This window comes from Phaenicophaeus curvirostris, chromosome 5 (genome assembly GCF_032191515.1).
Source record: "Phaenicophaeus curvirostris isolate KB17595 chromosome 5, BPBGC_Pcur_1.0, whole genome shotgun sequence".
Lineage (NCBI taxonomy): Eukaryota > Metazoa > Chordata > Aves > Cuculiformes > Cuculidae > Phaenicophaeus > Phaenicophaeus curvirostris.
Window position 1 is genome coordinate 21,647,199 of NC_091396.1, and position 21,766 is coordinate 21,668,964.

Sequence of the window (21,766 nt, forward strand, 5' to 3'; positions counted from 1 at the left end):
AATGTATTTTTACCACCTTCCCAAAGTCACATTTATATATGTTTTGAGAGCATCTGTACAAACCTTACCTTCCCTGTGCAATTGTCCTGGAACTGTTCCACCACAGAAGAAACACTCATGGGAAATCCTCCCTGAAACCATGAGCTGACAAAGAAACAAGCCAGGCAAATTCTTCTACCTAGGAACACTAGTGGGAACTAAAAAAAAAAAGGAAAAGGGAAAAAGGCGAGAGAGAAATTGTAAGGAAGAGCCTAAAAGAAGCTTTTACACAGTGGAGGTCTTCCACTCACCACATTGTTCACCTCTTTAGAGCAGAGTAATACAAACTGGGCACAGCTGAGTCTGAATAACAGTATTATACAAAATGTAAGAGGTAGCTCTCCTAGTAAGCGCATCCCACCCTATTCTCCTGCCATGAAAGGAAGAGAACATTTCAACGTACTCAGTGAGCATTGCTGTTCCCTTCTCTCAATCTGGTTCATCCAGCAATTCCACTGCAATAGGAACAGTATTTCACACTCTTGTTCTGACAAACAACTTTTTCATATTTGTTATCTCCCCAAAAAGGAGAAGCATAACCAATAACAACTGCATAGGACATGGCCATACATGCAAAAAAAGAAACTGAACTGAAAGTATAGTTTGAGCAATTTTAAATTCACTCTGCTGTACAAACCTATATAAAATAACTTATGTGAGTAGCCTAGAAAAGGTGAATATCAGAACTCTAGCACGTAAACATGATTAATGGCTTAGCATCCCACCAAAAAAATAAAAGACAGCTTCAATTACTTTACAGGCTACTATGTATACAATAAAAGCAGGAACAAGGAAAAGGCAGAATGGAGTCATTTAACCACTTGGTAAGTCCAAGCTGCTTTCTAGCTACTTCCCCCTCAGCACTTTCCTCCTTGTCCCCCAAAGCAGACACCAAGACATATGTGCAGGACCTTTGCACGCTAGAAATGTTTTTCTTCAATAATCCTATATTCTTACTACTAGTGAATCATGGAAAGAAGCTCTGATTAACAGAACATTTAATAAAGATGCATTTGCCTGTGCACATGAAAGCAAAACCAAGTTAACCAGAACTACAAGCAATTTAACTTCCCAGCAAAGTCCATTAGTGAAAGTTTTGCATGTTTAAGAACATACACAATGTAACTTGCCTTCCGGATGTGCTTCTAAGGATTCTTTTTTTGGTCTCCTTGCTGTGCAACGTGACTTGTTCAGTTCATCTGGGATAACTGAAGGACTGACTTAGGACTAAGTATGAAGGACTAGCATTTAACCAATTTTATTTGAGTTCAGCTATGGAATCTCATAACCTTCCTCAACTGATTACCTTCATAGTGACTTTCATTACTGGTCTTACTGGGCTTCATTCATAGAACCATAGAATAGTTTGAGTTGGAAGGGAGCTTAAAGATCATCTAGTTCCAACCCCGCTGCCAGGGGCAGGGACACCTCCCCCTGGATCAGGCTGCTCAAGGCCCCATCCAGCCTGGCCTCGACACCTCCAGGGATGGGGCAGCCACAGCTTCCCTGGGCAACCTGTGCCAGTGCCTGTTATTCAGTGTTTAAGAAATAAGCTTTAATGCAACAGTCACAGGACCTTCACAAAGTGGAGAATAATAATAATTAATAATTCTTTATTATTATGTTATTATTGCATAATTATTATATTTCACTAATAGGTAACTAGGGAACAAAACTAGTAATTTATACAACATTCTAATTCCTGCGGATTTCACAAGATGTGCAACCATAAAAATTCAGAAGAGTGGCAAAAAAAAAACGGATTTAAGGTTTAACTAAGAGCGGGCATCATCCCAAAGAGCAGTAAGAACAGCCTCATCCTTGGCAATTTATTGGCGAGAAAACATCCTCTGTTGCCGGAGCGTTTCTGCCACTTTCCAAGCTCCTCGCTGACAGGAGGGAGGGGAAAAAACCCCACAGACACGCGTCAAGTGCTACGGTTTGGGGTAAAAGCTCGTCATTTGCAGAGCAAAGCGAGGCCGGGCAGCGCCGATAACCGGGGAGAAAAGGCCCCGACAGAGGGGCTGCTGTGGGGGGTTGTGGGGGGGGCGGCCGCCCTCAGGGCCGCGTCTGAGCCTCGCGCCGCCGGGGCCACCGAAAAGCGCGCGCGCCACCGAGGCCACGCCCACGCACGCGCCCCAGAAGCGTCACCGCTTGAGGCCACGCCCCCCGCCCCCTTCCCGCGAGCCCAATCGCCGTCACTGCCGCGGGGGTGGGGGGGGGTCCGCATGCGCAATAGCGCGCGAGGCGGGGCCGGGGCCGCCTTAAGAGCCGGTGTCCGCCCGCCTCCGTTCGGTTTCGGGGCGGCTGTTGCTGGGGGTCCGACCTCGCCGCCCGCCTCCTTCGCCGCCCCCGGTGCGAGGCGCTGTGTCCGCGCCTGTCAGGCCTAGCGATGGGTTCCCGGGCGTCCTCGCTGCTGCGGGATGAGGAGATCGAGGAGATCAAGAAAGAGACGGGATGTGAGTGGGGGGGGCCGGGCGTGCGGAGCGGCCGCCAGGCCCCGGGGGGAGGCCGCCGCGACACCGCCGGGCCCGCTGGGTTCCCCCCGTGTGTCCCCACCTCCCACCACTTTCTTGGCAGGACCCGCTGTGTAGTGCGTGCGTGTGTCCCCTCTTTTAATCGGCCAGGCCCTCCGTGTCGTGTGTCCCCCCTCCTTATTTCTCGGACCCGCTTTATCCCCCTCTTCCGTTCCCGGCTGTGGTCCGAGCAGCCGAAGCTCGGGGTGGGAGAGGAGAGGAGCCGTGCTCTCCGTTCCCCTAGTGTTGCGTCCGCTCAGAAGAGATCGTTGGATTTGAAGTAGTTGCCTGTCCCTGTTTCTGGTACTACAGTGTCTCTCAGAAGCTGGTTTTAGCTGGAAAAAGCTCTCCTTGTATAATAATTATGTTTCTGAATGTTACTCGTTTTATTGGTTATCGCTAAAGTTTCCTTAAGGGTGTTCCGTATGAATCCTGGGTGGCATTTAAAACGTAAAGGAAGTAAGTAACTTGTGGAATTTGGTTAACTAAAACCAGTGAAAATTCCTGCATTAGTCGGTGTTTAGGAGACCATTATTCAAGATGGACTGTGGTATATAGCTACTTTACCCTGTGGTGTTTGATCAGGCTGTTTTCTGTAGACTTAACGTACCTTAGAAAAGGTAAAACTCGGTTTAATTGGCTGATGGAAGGGTTGCCTGTCAGGGAACTCTAACCACTACCGAATGTTAGTAAATGGAGGATGCCTTCTTAACAAGTTGGAGACGGAAGATCAGATGTTGTTTGCCACCCCTCCTCCCTTTAGGTGAACGAAGTTTCCCCAGATAATATTGTTTTCCTGCTCATGCTTACTGATCTGTTCCTGCTACGTGAAAATACTTCTCTTGGTTTTCCTTCCAATGAAAATGGTACCATGTATTCATTTTAGGTGGTAGTACGTTTGTGTCAGGAAAGTAAGTGGCCACAAAAGATGTGGAAGAAAATTAAGACCATACTGGATAGTGTAATGGACAGCTGAGTGAGTTAACATATTTTCCATGATCCTTTTTCCATCTGTCAAGTGAACCTTTTACAGGAAGGCTGTGATAAACAAGTAGGAATGTCAGAGCCTGCTTATCCAGCAAGGACTTACAGGCTGTTTTTTTAGCTTTTTAACAGCAAAGGTTATAGAATAAAGGTAGCCTCACCTCATATGAAGATGCTTTAAAAAAACAAACCTAAAATGTTCCTCCAAAAGCTTTTACTTTTTTCCTGATGGCAATATTTGATTTGTTTGTGATGTTTTATTCCTAGAATTTTACTTAATGTGATAGGTAAATAAATACCATTAAGATAGCCTAATAGGCATTCTAAGCAATGAAATCACGCAACCCTAGTTAGCCTCTCAATACTTTTCTTTTATCTTTAAAGTGAGGAACTTAAGGTTGTGATCAGCAGGTTTAAGTATTCTGGCTTGAGTTTGGTTCATTTTCCTATGCTTTTACTATTCAGCTTTATAAGTAATACTGCTTTGTTAATCAAACCTGGCTTATCTTCTGACTCATGCTTGCTTTTAAGTCATCACAATGTGTCTCATTGCCTTTATCACATTTTTGGTTTGCCAGCCTTAACCACAGCCTAGGAATCTGATTTTCCTCTGCCTTTTGTACTTCTTTAGGTAGATGGAAAATTCCACTGAGCTCTTAGCATTGTTACACACTTTATATAGGTGCAAATACTCATGCAAAGTATAAGATGGGGAAAAGAACAAACCCAAGACGCTTGTTTATCTGGAACAAAGTTCACAGGGAGAATGCTAAGTTAGTGTGGCTGAATAGAGTATCCGGTAGTTAGTAGAAACTTGATGCTGATGATACTTTACCTACTTAAGGGTTTGGGAAAGGGCCTTCATAGATACAAAACACTTTGTCAGTACTACGTGTACATCTAGAATGTCAGTTCGAGTAAGTGCTTCTAAGGATTTTTTTTGTCTCCTTGCTGTGCAATATGACTTCATATGGGATAACTGAAGGTCTGACTTAGGACTGAGTATGAAGGACTAGCATTAACTAATTTGATTGAGTTCAACTATGGAATTACAAACCTTTTCTTTTCAGTTTTTTGTAGCAGAAAACTGAATGGCTAATGATACTAACAGGTGGTTTATTACTCATGTTAATGTTCTTTAGCTGAACAGAGTAAAAAGGTACCTTCTAGGGGACTTGAAGCATACTTTTTTTGAAAGCTGTACAATGACGCTTCATCTCTTGAATGAAATACAAGCTTGATTAAAGTTCTGTATTAATTATTTTATATTGATAAAAACACATTCTAGCATAATAAGTTTAGAAACATCTGCAAAGATGATGCTTTCAGGAGCTGGCAAATAATGTGCCTAATATAATCTTTAGTGACAGGAAAATCTCTATCAGGTTCTCAGTAAGAAGTGCTAAGTTGCTGAAGTTGACAGTTCTAAACCTTATATGATGTTGTATGGAAATTGTTTGCTTTGCAAACAACAGTTTTGAAATTGAAAAAACCTTCAAGGAGTCTTAATTGCTTTTATATTACAGTAATGTCTGTAAGAAACAGATGAGAGGTCCAAGATGTTGCTTGTGTGCCTTCTGTTGCAAACCTTGGGAAAGCCATTGGAATGTAACAGTATTGAAACTACTTTGTTCACACCCTTTATTTCTATCCTTTGAACCAGTCTACCTAAGGATTAATAAAACATTAATGCTCATCAGAGCTTAGGAGGAAAAAAAGTTTAGTGGTAACAGGTGATGGATTTTCTCATGAATATTTGTTTTCTAAGTACATGAATGCATGATTATAGGAGTTTATGCAAATTGTTTTGGGCAAGAGTTTCATTGTCTAAGTGCAACAAATTTCTAATCATAGAATGGTTTGGGTTAGAAGGGACCTTAAAATCATCCAGTTTCAACACCCCTGAGTGGGCAGAGATAGCAGTATAGGTAGAACTGTTTCAGGTACTTTTAAACCTCAACCTTTGATTTTAAGGAGTCGTCCTAAATTGCAGATCTTGTTTCTGGTTCTCCTATGGTCAGCAGGGAATGTCAGTTTGTTTCTTTTGTGTGAGAAGGCTCTGAAAAGTGTCTACTGGTGCAGCTTTTGAGGGATGAGAATCTAAATGGGAATTGGGAAAGAATGCAGAGGTGGATCCGAATCATCTTCCTTTCTCATGCAGCTGTGATATGATTTTTGTCTGGTATGATGGTAGCAAACTTCTCTTCTCCTGTTGGTAGTGACATTATTTATCACATACTAGCTGTTTTGAAAGTGTTAAAAAAATTGAGTTGCTGCTATTACTTTGGAAATAGCTTAGTAGAATTCTCATCACCCTCTTCTTCCTGGAGAAGCACAATTACGGAGTTTCCAATCCGATGTAACTCCAGGCTAGTCTTTTTTTATTCATCATCAGTCATTGTTGTTGTGTATCATGTCTAAAACACTAAATCAGAAATACCAAGTCTTTAAAATACTGGTCCCCGCCTTCTATGTGTGTTGCTTAACTTGAAATTGGGCAAGTTCCTGGTCTGATTGTAAAGAAGCTGCCTTGCATGGAACTGAGCAAATTTCCCAACCTTATGCAAAGAATGAGGGTTGCTGAGGAGAAAAGAAGGGGGCCACCCAACCAGTTGCTGGCAGGTCATCCTAAAGGAAGGAACAGTTGAACCTAAACAAATAGCCTGCAGAAAGAATAAACCTGATTAAAAATAATTGCCTCAGTTGCCACAGATCAGACAACTGCTGTGCAACCTGTTCCCAAATAAGCTATAACAAGTAACAAAGGCATGGTATTGTGTGGTGGTGAAGGCTTTTAAAACAACTGAATCTGAAAATGACACCAAGTCCTAGTTTAACATTTCAGAAAATCATACCTTTTCTGAGAAAACACCAAAATTTCAGTTCAGTCTTCAGTTTCATGCATTTGTTAACCTCAACTGAAGAGGCTCTGAAAAGCTAAGACCTTCTCTAGGGCATTCTTAGTGTTAAAGGAATTGCTATTCTAGATAGGTTTAACCCACTCCTGTCACAGGCTAACCTAAAGTTCTAGATGCCTAGTATCATGGGTTGGCAATGTTGATGCCATGATGCTAAGCTGCTTTTGGAATTTGTTTCAAATTGCAGATTTAAAGTTTGCAATAAGTTTCTGCTTGCTTTGTGTCCCAACTCTTACAACATTCTTCAGAAATAAGCTGTTTAATTTTTCTCTTGGTCTCCTTGAAGCCTGGACGTTATTTTAGTGAACCCCAAAATGAACAAACGGTTAGATTCAGGCAGTCCTGTAAAGGAAGAAAAGTGGTCAGGTGTAAGGTCTCTGACTGCTTTCTGGCTGCAGGGAAGATGAGTACACTTTCTGTCTTTAGATGGAAAAAGACAACAGGAATAGAGATTAGTGAAAGAGAAGGAAAGATACTTCAGCGGAGGTCTATAGTGTCAAGAATTATGTAGAGGTCATCAGTGGAGACTCTTCAGATTTCTAGCTATAAAGGGATTAAGGGTAATACAGTGGAACTGTGAATCAAGTATTTTTCACTTTAATTGCCATTTACTGAGTCAGATAACCAAGGAATGCTGGAGAGCAAAAATACAAATGGGAAGAAGGCAGTGTTAGACAAATTTTTGAACAGTAGGCTTATTTGTGCGTTCTTGAATATTAAGATGCAGTTTACAGCTCAAGTCTGTAAACTGCTGATTGCTGTGTGCTTCCAATGTAACTTGTGTAATATACTTTGAATGCAGCTTTTGGCAATAGAGTAGTTCAGTGAGGCCTGTTCTTATGAGAAATCATTGGCATGCTAATTTGTGTGTTTTCTTCTTTCTTTTTTTTTTTTCCTTCAGTCTCCCACAGTCAAATCACCCGCTTGTACAGTCGCTTTACCAGCCTGGACAAAGGTGAAAATGGGACTCTTAGGTGGGTATTGTCACCATTTCAGCTGTCCTTGCATTGACATTTATCTGTAATGGTGGTTTGATGTTGCAGGATTTCTGCATTTGGATGTCACCTCACTTGGTGAATCAGTGAAGCTATTAGAACAGGTTCTTTCATATCTGTTGTCTACATGGACATTCAAGTTTATTCCCTTTTATGAAAAGGAAGGAAGGAGAAATCTTATTGTTGAACTGATGTGCTTTAAATACCAATTCTTTACTGTAGTGCTGAAGGTTTGTAGCAGTTAATGCAATAAAGGTCAGATTTGGTGTTTAAGCTCTTTAAACAAGCATTCAGAAATGTTGAACAATGTTTTTACATTACTTTTTATCTTTTTGTGTTGCTTCTAATGATTATTATGAGAATGGTTCAACTATGTTATCTTCATCCTGGCTTTTGTAACAAAAAGGTTATTTGGTTTTTCAGAGCATGAGTGCTTAGCTGTTTCTGATACCCAGTGTCTTTTAACGCTACCTTGATCTGAAAGCCCTTTAGTGTTCTCAACTTTGCACATCTTGTTGAACACCCATGTCTGTTAGTATTTCAGAAATGAAAGAAAGAGCTGGCACAAAGTCAGTCACTGTGACTAAACAAATACGCATTTTATTCTTTAAAGTATTAGTGCAGGATATTCTAATATCCCTAAGGTGCTTGTTTTCTGCCTACAATTTTTAAGGCTGCAGAAGTGGAGAGGTTGCTCCTTAATTAAAGGTGAGAATTAAACTTTATCTGCTAAACATTTTTCCCTTTGGACTGAGTCTGATGAAAAGAGTATTCTCAGCTGAAAGGTAAACTGTAGTGGGATGATCCCCTGTTAAAATATATCCCTGCCTGCTGTCTTTATTCTCTAGCCTTCCCCACTTTGGTTATTGTATTGCCTGTTGGTATTGGTTGGCTTATTACTTACTGAACTAATCGGGAATTCTGATTGTATTAAACTGTGTATTATTCTTTTCTGATGTTGCCTACAGGTTACAGCAATGTTATGGAAACAGGACAAATAAGAGCTGTCTGTGCTTGCACTGAGCATGCAATTTTGAGACAAACACAGTTGATCTAAGACCATACTGCCACTGAAAGTCTGCTGCTTTTCTGTGTTGATGCAGATGCTCAAGGCTTATCTTTGGAAACTACCCTACAGCTTTGTGAACTTGCCAGGCAAAGCAACAAAAAAGGAATATGATCCACTTTCAGGTGGATTTTTTTCCCATTCACCATGTAGCTGTATATGTCAGAACCAGTGCACAGGGGAGCTGGAGAGAATGCATGGGAGAGAGTAGGAAGGGGAAAGAAACCTTTTGCAGTGTAGTTTATGGGGTCTGGCTGGAATGGGGGTAATTTTTTTCATAGCAACTCCATGCCCGTCAAACACAGTAAACAGATTTGGGGATCACCTGGCATTTTGTAATCAACATGGCAAAATGTGACAGCGCTATGAACCTATAACAGCTAGACCTAACTATAATCCAACATAACTATAAAGGTAGAATCACTGCTTAGAAGAGGAAGATGACAAGTTGTAAGATAGTCTTTGGCGGTACTGCTGGCTTACTGCTGTTTCCTTTTCTGAGGGAAATACGCAGTTCCTTCTGTTGCCACAAATTGCTGACTTCTCTGTTAACGTTTAAGTAATTGGTTGTGGAGTTGTACTGTAAACAGGACTACTGAGTGCTTATTTTTGGTTAAAAATACTCTCCCTCCCCTTTTGGTTTGTATATAGATATTTTTAAGCTGACTAACTCCAGTGACTTGAACTGTGGCTGTACTGTAAATATCTGGACTTGCATAGCTGAAGGGATGACAAAATGCATTGTGGGCGTGGAGACAATTGATTTGGGATGAGTGGAAACCTAAGCCCACTCTGTTGCTGAAGCTGATGTATCATAAATTGTAGTATTGACTAATAGGCAATTGTGACATACAGATCAGCTGATGATATTGCAAGTAAGGTTAATACTACTCGTGTCAAATTACTTGAGTAAGAATGCTAACAGCCTCTTCAAACTTTGCACGTGGATTTAGTCTTCGTTGATGAATATAGGTGATGGGTGCCAGACTAAAACAACTTGAACCTAGAACAGGTTCTTCCTTAGTAATTCCCTCCAACTTCAAATTCACCCATCAAATCTCTAAAGTTTGTACAAACTTCAGAGTGATTGTACTTGGTTTATGTAAGAGGAGTAATTAATGAAATATGCTGTGAATGTCTGTTGCACAATGCTTAGTTTCATAATGTAATGTACCAGGAGGAGTTTGACTTTCATTGTTGATAATCTTGTGGTACTTGGAAAAGGAAATGAAGTTCATTTGCAAAGTGCCAGCAATTGTGCAAATTGTGATCCATTAACTTGCGGTCCTGGCCTCTAAGCATAGCCTGCTCCCAAATATGGATGGCTTGAGTAGCGTTCAAGTTTTGAAACCTTTCCTTGCACCCACAATACATGGAAACCACAAAGATTAAGTAATGGAAAAGTGCTTCCTGAAAAAAAAGCCCACTGAGGAGAGAGTAAGAATTAGAGCTTGGAAGGTCATAAATGTTGGCTTCTAAAATACTGATCAAAGGGCATGTTACTTTGGGACAAGTGTGATGAACCTATTGCTCACTGCTGCCAAGCAGTTTAGAAGGCATGTGTTCTGTTTGTTTCCTGCAAGCAAGCGTGATTGTTTCCTTTAGGATGACTTATACCTTTGACTTGCAAATCAGATGTGACAGAAATCACTCATGTGACTGATCCAGAGAAGGAGTCTGGGAGTTCCTTGTGCCATGAAATAAATATCTAATTGTATACCAACACACTTCTTAAGAAAAAAAGCTGTGGTCCTTATCTATGTATTAAAAATAGGTAAGGTAAAAGAGCACTTTGTATAGAAGATCTGGTAGATGATGGTTAGTGCTGGTGGTTACAGGAGATAGGTAGCTTGTTCTATAACTATAATCCAAAGCTGAAATCTTTTCTAGCCAGGTATTTCTCTCCAGTGTACATCTGTGCAGTTTTGGGGTACTTTGTTTTAAAAGCTACATAAATGAGATGTAAGAGAAAGGTATTGATGGAGATAAAACTTTATATGCCTTGTTTGGGCTTCCGCATTTCCAGCACCCCAAATGACTATAGCCATGGTTACTGATTAACCCTTAAATTCTTTAGATGTATAGAAAAATATTTTTCCTTCACTTTTTGTAAGGAAAATTGTGAGTAAGCTCCTTCAGACTTGCACTGTCTGAATGAAACTTGGTTGTAAAAGCCATATCCTTTAAAAATTCTTTTGTCACCTTTCATTTCAATATTGTGACATGCTGAGTTGCCGGAACAAAAGGTTGATGCCCTTGGGTGTCTGTAGCTACGTCTAAATTGCGAATTCTGAAATGTTTGTTCTGCCTGCATCCTACACCAGTGTGTGCATGTTTTCTTCTTTACATTCTGATTTCCAAGATGGGGAAACTGAAGTCTATGACTAGGATAAGTATGTGCTTGCTTCAGTGTATCTCCTTGTTTGGCCAGCACTGAAGTGTACACTACACAAGAATACATCTGCTCCAAAACTTACCTACTAGCAAGTAGTTCTAGGCACATACATATAGAACTATAAAAAGGAGATGCTTGTCTAAACTGCTACTTTACAGTGTAACTTTTGCATGGAGCCTCCCACTTAAGGTATTTTTTTCTGTACTGGGAAATGACAGATTAAACATGTCAGAAGTACTTTTTGCTGTACAGCAATTGGTATAGCCTGGGGAGTGTGGAAGAAGGAAGGCGAGATCAGTATTTGGAATGCTGATGCGTGAGGGGAATAGACACACCAAGCTGTTTGTTTCAGAAGATGGTGATTCCTGAAGAACTTGAATGTCTCTGGGCCTGAGGGAAGACTAACAAAAACTAGTCAGGCCATCTGTTTAGTCTTTGTCAGTGAACTGAATCATCTCAGTCTAGAAGGGTGTCTTAATTCAAACTGATAATGCAGGAATTCAAAGTAAAACATAAACTAGCACTCAGTGTTGGAGTTTTTCAACTTTGTTTAAGAAAATGCAAAAGATTTAGCTTTATCTGAAACAAACAAGATGGACAGAAATGGGTCTGGATTGGAGACTGATAGTGTATTAGAACAGTCAATAGTTTCATCCTTGACCATGCTTTATTCACACTGCTTCTGCTCCCCAATCTAATTGTTACCCTCATATTTAGAGTACTTTTTGGCCCAATGTTTAAAAGCCAATTACTCCTCCAGTAGTTGAGTGATTTTTTTTTTTTAGAGCTGTGTAAGGCTGAAGTTAGGTGGCTAACATGGCTGTGAAAGAAGAGCCTGTCCATCCTCTTTCCCTATCATTTTTCTGGGCTTCCAGCACCTCTGTCAGCCACGGTGCTGTTGGATTTTTAAGGTTTTTTGAACTACTTCAGGTTGCTAATTAAACAGAAGGATAATTGGGAGGATGTTGAAGAGGAAGGTAGGTAGCTTTTTGTGGGGTTAGTGAGATATATTAGATCCCTGAAAGGTTTGAATGAGAAAGCTAATATTAGGGAAGGGAGCTGTGAAACTTCTTCAATAGTAACTTATTAATTGTGTGACCATATTGCATGATACACATTTTAATAATTTCCCTTTTTCAAGTAATTTCTTGCTGCCTGTATCCTCTGGATGTTTTTCCTTTATTACTTCTGTTTTGCATATGTTTTTTCTCTCTATTTTACTTTCCCTTAGCTCTAGGTTAACCCTACCTTCCTCATCCCTGTTGAGGGAACAGTACTCTCTGCTACTATCTAGAAGTAAAAGAAGGATGAGCACCCAGAAATAATGGAAGAAAAGGGTCTAGTAGGTTTATTGCAGCCTTTGGGGTGAGGCAGAGCCACCTTTATGGCAGGGATCTGCTATGTGGCTTGGAGGGTATACTCATGCTTAGAAATACTTTTCTTGCTTAGAATCTACAAATCCCTTGCTGCAAAGTGTGAATGCACTGGTATGCATATTAAATGGTTAGCCTCCATAACGTTAATGTGTGGTTAAAGGTTGCTTTGCATGTTATGTTTAAACAAAGATTTAATAGATGCCAGATACCTGGAAAGGTATGTTGAAGAGCCATGTTGCTATAGCACATGGACACAGAAGTAGAGGTCATCGTATTTCCTGTAAGCTCCAGTCTCAGCCAGGTGAAGTCAGTTGCTAATGACTGCAGGAAGCCTTAGTTTATAAAGTGGAGAATAACATGCATTGTGCATTCATTTACTTTTATGGCTGTTACAGCTATTTCAATTAAAACTTTGACTTGGTAATGTGCTTTTAATAAGCAAAAATGGTCTGCTGCAATCCTGATAATGACAGGACAAATAGGTTTGAAACCTGGGGCGTTACTTATGGTTAATTGTTAATCTCCTGTTAGAAGGCAGAACAACTGGAGACTGAAATGCTGAGGGTAAATTGAGACTCTATACTAAGAAAGTGTGATAGACAAGTAAAAAAAAAATCTGAAGCATTAGGATTTTGCTCTAAATAGAAGAGAGGGCAGTTGCTGCTTTTAGGTTGTAAATGTTAGCGTTGATAAAGGCCTGTTAAAATTTTGTTACTAGGACATAGTTTTTTCTACATGACTGTGTCTCCTGCCTAAATCACTAATGCTTGCTTTGCCCTTCAGCTATAGCTTAAAATGTGGCAATCCCGAAGGGTCTGGTAACAAGCTGGTCATGTTATACAGATGTTAAGTTTGCCTATTAAAAATAATTCAGACCTGGCCAGAGCGGAAGTTTGCTGAGATGGCTTAAAAATATAGTCAAGTCATTCTATCAGAAGGTCAAACAGTCGAACCATGTTGTAACAGATAAAACTGGGACTCTTACAGTGCTATAATGTGACCATGCAAAGAGTGCTTTAGAATACATTTAGAACTAGAACATCGTGCTTCTGTGCCTTTCCCAGCCTAGACTACTAATAAGGCCAATTCACTTTACCTCAAAATCTGTTAGTGTTTACTCTGCCAGTTTTTTGATGTAATGACATCATGAATCAAACCTTGTTACTGAGTCATTTAGCGAGCATACCTTTAGTACCCAAATTTGAGACTTTGGCTAAACTTCCGAACCAATGGGACTGCATTTGACTTGAAGGGAATTGCCAGCATTTCAGGAGACTGGGCAGGAAATGTCAAGATATGCATCCAGACAAAAGACTTTTTTCTTTACAGCCTTATTGCTGTTATCTTTGCAGTTTAAAATATAAATGGTTATGGAGTACATTGTGTACTAACTGATGAATTGCTTTGCTTGTGCTCTGTAATGTGTTGGGTGGAACCGACCCCCCTATAAAACTAAAACCAGACCTGTTGACTGAAGTAGTCACTAAAACACAGTTGGTGTCTGCCTCAAACACACCAAGATTATCCTACTTTACTGTCAGTGACATTCTTAGGTTGAAAGAAGTTATTGGTGCAATTCTAGTAAAATAATCAACCCTATGTTCTTGTCTTGCTGATCTAAAGTGTTTATCAGTACAACTCATGATGTCTTCTGGATCAGAAAAAGCTGTAACAATGTGCGGTTAGCTATACTTATCTTGTATTGTGTACATGTGATAATGAGCGGAAAGGAGAATGGCTGGCAAGAGCAGGGAATATTTATAATGTGCTGGTGAAGTTACATGTGGTGTACAGACCCCTGTCAAAGGCTAAATTTACTACTTTAATATAGGAGGGCTGCTTGCTTGAAGCTAAAATAATCTGAAATTTGGTATTTGTAAGATATAAAATTGTATTAAAAACTTCTATTAGAATGTGCAGATCACCTGTGTTATGTTTGGAAGAGTATGGTATTGTCCCAGGCTCTGGAATGAGGTAGTGGAAAAAGTTTTGCCAACTCAAATGATTTGGTACCAAAATTATTCAAGTTCAGTTTTATTTTGAAGCTGTATTTTGCTTCAAAGCCATTTCAGATGCTCTCTTTAAATTGAAAACTAGTCGACGTTGTTGCAGGAGGGTTTCTAGCATCTGAGAAGTGCTGTTAACTTGGTAAATGAACACTGCTAATCTGTAATGTAATACGCTCTTGGCATTGTCTTTTGCTTTGTTTTATGCTGTTAGTCATGAAGAAAACATGATTTAAAGAGTTAATTTAAAAACCATCATGCGTCTTCCTGCAGGAACAGAACCAAATGGATATTTTACTATAAATTCTTCTTAAGCAACTTTTTGCCTCTGACATCAGCATTATGCAGATTTCTTATGTTCTTGCTTTACTTAGCCGGGAAGACTTCCAGCGTATACCAGAGCTTGCCATCAATCCACTGGGAGACAGAATTATCAATGCCTTCTTTCCAGAAGGGTGAGTAGTTTGTCAGAAGCTTTGATACAAGTGAAAGGTTGATAAGTGAAGTACAGAATCAGAATTCACTAATAACTAAATACCTCAAGCTTGTCATGAAATGTGTGTATGCTGTTTCTTCATCATGTTGTCATTGTGAAGTCTATGTGCTTTATTCACTGACAAACTTGGGCTTCATGTCACAATTTTCAAGTCTTCTTGTTATGTTGCTGTATGTTTCTAAAGAAAGTCAAGGGCATGTATGGATTTCCATTCTTAAGGCAAACTTGTAGCAATGCTGAGTAGTATTGCAGTTAACTAATTCAGTCTTGTTTTGCCTTTTATCTTCTAAGTGTACTTTTGTTAACAGATCAGCTTTTTCTTTGTTTTTAGTTTATCCCATTTAAGGCTTAACTTATGGCACTTCTAGCATAAATCCAGAGATTAATAAATTGGTAGTACTGTCTCCCTTCATTATCTCTAGACTATTGTGGAATCTGCTGCTGTTGAACACATTTGTTATTACTGATTGAAGATGGGCTTGTCTAATGAAGTTATATCAGCTACCAGTCAGGGTTTCCTGAGTAGAAAGCAGCTCACCTCTAGAGAGGAATTTGTCAGGGAGTGGTGAGTGATAACTGCCCCATGAGCAGGGGGCAAGGGTGATAGCAAAGCTGGCCAGGGCAATGTACTTGCTGACAAAGGATGCAGTACCTGAACAAGAAAAGCAGAGCAGGTCTGGTGACTGTTGTCATGTCAGCCAACAGTCCTGTGGTTGCCAGGGAAGTTGACAGTGGTGAAGCAAGTCTTGTGTCCATCTGGAGAATCTGCATCTAGATCAGCAGGATACATTGCCAGACTTGGGTGTAGCTGTGGGCTAGCTCAGGCAAGGGCCAAAGATGAGGGCTTGAGCTTCAGTAGAGCTTGCAGGCTAAGGGGAGGAGAGCCCTCAACAAGACTTTTCACAGCTTTTTTTTAACATATCATACTTCATAACAGTGTGATCCCAGGTTGCAACTGCACTGTTGGAGCTGAGTTTGAGCACAGGCAGCCAAACTGGGGGGAGGTGGGAGTGGAAGCCTGCATAGTCTTGCTGCCTTAGACATTCACACTCATTATTGAAATAACCTGTATAAGATGTAGTAAAACTGACCTGATGAAATGCTTGCACAGAGAGGACCAGGTGAATTTCCGTGGTTTCATGAGGACGCTAGCCCACTTCCGACCCATAGAAGATAATGAAAAGAGCAAAGACCAGAATGGACCAGAACCACTTAACAGCCGAAGTAACAAACTCCACTGTAAGAAATGTGAACCTTTTCTATAGACGTTTTTCTTTTCTGAGAAGAGTGTAAAGGGGCTTGGTCTTCTGTACAGTTTTTCCCTCTGGAATGATATCCTGTAATACCTGATTTTTTTTTTAAGTTAACTTGCAAGCTTACCTGTTCAGAATGCCAACAATTGATGCATTCTTATATTGAAATTTGGTGGAATTGGTTGAATCTTGACTAATGTAATGCTCTTTCAAATGTCTTGTAGCAGAAGTGTTTCAAAATGGTTTGCGTCCAAAGTTATTTCAGATAAAGAGTCCATGTGCCATATGTGAATGGGCTTCTCTGCTTTTTTTTTTATCCAGTATTCCATAAAATAGTGCTTCCTTGAATATTTGGACTTCTGCCTACAGTATGAGCAGAATGCTCTTGCTTGCTAATCAAAGTTGGCAACAGTCCTCAGAGCACTTAAAATCTGTTATCTCATCCAGAATAGTCAAAGAGAATGAATGGTAATGTAAAAATTATTGGCTCTGAAGTAAAAGGATTGAATGTTCTTAGTGGTAATACTGCTTTTAAGACTTGGGGCTTCGATGAAATAACCTCTGCAAGCAGTGTGCTTCTGAAAGTAGTTGTACTGAGTTGCATTTTTTTCAGTTCTTTGCAATAATTTTACTTCTAAATGTGGTAATAACACTTTAGGAGCTGAATGTGAATTTTATGGTGAATTAAAATATTAAGCTAATTATCTTAAAATTATTGATGAATACCTACTTTTTTTACCTAAATGTATTGTTATGAATAAAAATGGCACTTGAATTAAGCTACTTATTCTTGTCTTCCCTGTAGTTGCTTTTCGGTTATATGATCTAGATAAAGATGACAAGATCTCCAGGGATGAACTTCTTCAGGTAAATAGCATGGGGCTGCTTTGACTCCATCATAACCTGTGTGACTTCACCCATGTAGAATTAAGAAGGGACTTAAACCAGTCTTTTCAAAAGAACTGTTTGAAGGCATTTGGCTAGTTTCTTATCTCTGGTTTAAAGCTTTAGATATGGTGTGAGATTTTAATGTCATTTGGTAACTCAAGCTGTTCTGTCAGACTGGGAGTGCTAGCTTCAAGCTTAAACCAGACTGTTAAGCAGATCCTGTTGGAAGTTATACCTAAATATCCTGCAAATACACCAAACCCCTTAAGAACTACCTTATATAACTCTCAAACGTGCTTCTAATGGGATTTCACAGGGACAATAATTGAGGTGGATTAGGTTGTTTGCCTGATCCTCTGTGCATCCTCTTAATAGAAGAAAATTTCTTGAAACTGTAGCAAAGATAATCAGTTCATCAGTGCTGAATATGCTCTATGAAACTATGCTTGAGCTAGGAGTAATTGCATACTGCTAATCCTGGGAAACAGACGTGGCAATTTGTGGTTCCTCGTGTAGGACAAGGATTTGCTTTTGACTGAAACTTCCTCTTCTGTCTTCTCAGAAAATGCTTTACTAACTCTAGAGAGTAATGGCAGTTACCATTTGACCACATACTTAACAGAATTCCTGTAGGTAACTTACTTCAAACAGCAGAAATTCAATCAAATTTTGGTATGTTCTATGGTGGGGGGAATAAAAAAAGCATTGGATCAAAACATAGTCATTCTTAGTTCAAAAGGTTTCTCATCCTTCTACCTCTTCCTGCTGCCTAGAGAAAAAGCAGGGTTCTCTTAGAGGTGGCTACAAAAGGGAGCTGTCTTTCCCAAAAGCCGTGATTTACAAAGGACAAATAGAAGTCTGCCTTGGAACTACTTCCACTGAAATCCTCCAGGGGTGTTCTTGTGTGCAATTATTTTGACAGTGTAGGTGAGAAAAACAGCACTAAGAATACTTCTGTTCCTATGTAAATAATTTTGCTTCTTACTTAAAATACCCCATGTGATCTGAAGACTTATGTATGTTACAGGTATTACGGATGATGGTTGGTGTAAACATTTCAGATGAGCAGCTGGGCAGCATTGCTGACAGGACAATCCAGGAAGCTGATCAAGATGGGGATAGTGCCATCTCCTTTGCAGAGTTTGTAAAGGTTGGTAAATTTATTTTTAATGAGTAAATGAAACTACTTGCTAATGGGCATGTTTTTCAGACTTAAATGCAAATGGAAACCAAGGACCTTGTTCAGAAAATTAGTCCTGCCTGTATTTGGGCAAAGCAGGCCTTCTAGCTCTTCCCTTCTTTATCAGGACATTTTTCTTATACTATCAGGGTACTGGTAATTAGTCCATATGTTTCTTCATACTCTTACATAAGCTACAGCACTGAACAAACAGCAGAATTTTCACTTTTCTTTTGCAACCTCTTCTTTCTACGCAAGTAGCCTGACTAGCACTGTTATGACAGTGTGATTCTGCCATAATTGTGCTAAGTCTTGTGGGTTTTATCCGTTAGCAACACAACTAATATTCAGTATTAAAGTTTCTGGCTCTGGTCCTTTGCGTTACATCTTTTTTTAGTCAGAAACTGGTGATGGTAAGGAGCCATTATTTAGTCAGAGGAGAAATATGTCCTATAGCGAAACAACATCCCCTACCTGTGGGATGGCATTAACAAGAGGAACCAGACTCATCTTGGAGGTGGACAAAGATTGGACAAGAGGCAACAGAAACAAGTTGTCACATGGGGCAATTCTGGTTAGCTATAAGGAAAACATTTACCAAGAGTAAAGATCATGAGTGCTGAAGATGTAGAGCTTGCTTCCTTGGAGATATTTAAAACTTAACTGGACAAGGCCCAAGTCTAGCTGGCCCTGCTTTAAGCAGGAGTTGAGGGAGTTGGACTAAAAGATCTCTGGAGGTCTCTTTAAACTTAAGTTACTCTGATCTTGGAATACTGAAGTCTGCTGCCTGGAGCAGACAAGTGTCTTCATTACCTCAGTGTTAGTAGCAATTCAGTGAATGAAGTTGCCAGCTTGGTTTTATGGTGATCTGCATTAGTGGTGCTGTGGTCTTGGTTTTAGCTCTTCAATGACTGCCCATGCGCCTTCCTCTGCTAAATTCTCCCTTTTGTTTCCTGGCCATGCATTCCAACACAATCCAGTTTTGGGTATCCAGTTATTTCTGGGTTGTTGAGAGATGGAAACTGTATTGTTTACATTTGGACAGCTACCTTCTAGCTTTAGTGGCTGAAATTTTCCTTCCTTGGAAGGACCTTAGTCCAGAATGAAAAATAGCAGTCTCTAGATGAAAGACTGGCATGCCAAATTGAAGACGTGCCATGTTCCTGCCCATTTCCTGTGTACTAGAGTAAGAAACGTTGTAGGAGACGTGTACAGTAACTTAAGTAGCTGTTTCTGAATTTTATTGCAGGTTTTGGAGAAGGTGGATGTAGAGCAGAAAATGAGCATTCGATTCCTTCACTGATGGATGCAGGACCTGTTCCTTTCTACTTCTACTATATAATGAATAGAACTTCATTTTCTCCTTAGCACTTTCCCCCAGAGTGTTGCTACTGGTGCATATACATCTCCAACCACTCCCTGATTTGTTCTACCAATGTGAACATTCCCTGTGCATCAGGAACAAAGGGAAATGGCTGCCATGCACCTTGGAAAGGAGTGTTGTTTTTTTTTTTAAGTCTTTTGCTTCCAGTTCTTCACCTTTTCTCCCTTGTCTACTTTTGCACTACGGTTTCAGCAAAAATGAGTGTTCTTTTGTACTGCTGTTTAATCTACAAACTGGTTCTTCTGAGCTCTGAATCTGAGAATGGAAAAACAGGAGCATGCTACAGAAGTGCCCTCTGAAACACTTTAGAGACAAGCATCTACTTAAATACTAGGTGAACTGGTGATAATTCACTTTTGCTTCCAGTAGCCACACCACGTTACAGCTGCCTTTTTTCTTTTCCATTTGGCTCCTTACATGCAGATCTGTTTCTTCTACTTCCAAATCTGCTTTTTACTTGTGGACTTCTCAATTTCTGTAGCTTCATGGGTAACTAGCAACTGGATGCATGATAGTAGCCTGGAGTACTTTCAAGTGCAGTGAATATATTTTATTCTTTGAGATTAATTCACAGGGACAATAAGAACCTGTGGCGGAGACAGGCTGTGGTGTCCTTAAAAGAAATAGGAATTCTGCACAGTCATTTACTGTTCCAGTAGCAGATGCTGAAACTGCTTTCTTTTTTTTTTTTTTTTTTTTTTGAGTAGCTCGCAGGCTTGACAGCCAGTGGACCATGAAGTGCCCTGTCCGGGTTGCTTTGTTCTAGGATCTCTCTGCTCATCCAAGTGGTTTTGCTTCTGAAAGTGTGAATTTGTTTACCAGTGTATGTGATGCAAGAAAACTAGTCATGCTAAAACCTGAATTAGTCGTTCTGTCATTGCCCCCTGGTAGCAGTGTCATGAAACATGGTACTGACTTTTTTCCTCTTCTAAATCATAATGGCCTGGATAATCAATTCACATTTTCCAGTATGGAACTCCTGGTCTGTTCATGTTGAGGGTGGTAGCTGTATTTATGAAAGCTCTGGCATAAAAGTATAATTTAGCAAAGTACACGTTATCCCAAACATTTCAGGATGTATTTCTACACAAGCCTCTTGGCAAATATAAGATGATTAATACCATTAATATAATGCTGGTAAGTTGAAGAGATTAAAATTACTGAAGATTCAATAGTAACAATTATCTGTGGCTAGATTGGCAGATGATCTCATCCAGTTCAGCTGGAGCATCCTCTAGCCTGGGAAGTCTGTCCAATAAAACAAAAAAACCTTGGGAGCTTCTTTATTTGAAGAATCAGTGTTATAACTGCTTCTGTGTCACATGTTAACATTTCTAGAATACTTACCAGTCTCAAACTATTCTCAAATGCGCATTTTCTTTTTTTCTCAGTTCCTTTAATCATCACTTGTGTTAAAGAACAACATGCAAGTCTCTGAAGGATTTTGTTTGCAGTTCCTTAATTTAAAAGTGAAATATTGCACTTCATTGTTTTGCACAGTGCAGCACAATTTCAGAATGAAATGTTAGTTAAAAACCTCTGCTCTGTATGAGAAACACTACAGTTTTATGACCATGTCTTGTAAAATAGGGATGTAATAACAATTTGAAAAGTAAAGCGTATAGGCTTTGTGATCTGCTTGAAAGTAGATGTTGCTCTCTTCTGGCTCTATAGTTGTATCCTACAGTTGTGCCTTATTGTCCCAGTGAGACTGGATATTGTATTTATCAATCCATAAATAAACCTTCCACTGTATAAAAAAAATGCAGAAATATCCCTGTACTTATAACTGACTATTCTTTAACTTTTCCGGTTAAATACCATTAAAATGGTGCTAGCAGGCCTTATGGATCAATTTTTTTAAACTGAGTTTGTTTTCAATATATTAATCCTTTCTGCTGAAAGCAGTGGCAACTTGTGTGAAATATAAGCTCCAGAAGAGGACAAGCACTTACACTGCACTATGAATTCTGTAACAACACACCATTAACACATCTCCATGGTTCCAAACCACCAGGCTTCTTTTCCCCCATAGCAGTCATGTGTTGTTCTAATTAAAGGGTATGTAATACCTGTGTCGGTTTGTCTGTCCTGATAAGCCACCACCTTAGAGCTTGAGGGTTTTTTTGCTAATGTGATTTGGTGAACACAAATACCCTAACAGGCACATAGCAAAAAAAAACCAAAAAAAAACACAAACAACCCAGAGCCAGAACAAAATCCAACTAGTCTTCCTGTGATAAATAAACCCTCCCCTACTCCTAGACTGT

The 21,766-nt window shown here is 39.9% G+C and overlaps 1 protein-coding gene across 1 annotated transcript; it reads left to right on the forward strand.

The window, feature by feature from the left end:
• The first annotated feature begins 2,333 nt into the window (after positions 1-2,333).
• Positions 2,334-21,345, forward strand: CHP1 (calcineurin like EF-hand protein 1). Its single transcript, XM_069857878.1, has 7 exons — positions 2,334-2,498; positions 7,359-7,431; positions 14,670-14,750; positions 15,903-16,030; positions 16,850-16,911; positions 17,960-18,082; positions 19,362-21,345. Exons 1-7 carry the CDS (start codon positions 2,432-2,434, stop codon positions 19,413-19,415), a joined length of 588 nt encoding a protein of 195 aa, XP_069713979.1. The 5' UTR covers positions 2,334-2,431; the 3' UTR covers positions 19,416-21,345.
• Positions 21,346-21,766: the final 421 nt, after the last annotated feature.

Bases quoted from the DNA above. Each gene is read 5' to 3' on its own strand.
- CHP1 (XM_069857878.1), top strand. From the start codon at position 2,432: ATGGGTTCCCGGGCGTCCTCGCTGCTGCGGGATGAGGAGATCGAGGAG. The intron at 7,432-14,669 runs GTGGGTATTGTC...TGCTTTACTTAG, and splicing joins GGTGAAAATGGGACTCTTAG to CCGGGAAGACTTCCAGCGTA. The intron at 14,751-15,902 runs GTGAGTAGTTTG...ATGCTTGCACAG, and splicing joins AATGCCTTCTTTCCAGAAGG to AGAGGACCAGGTGAATTTCC.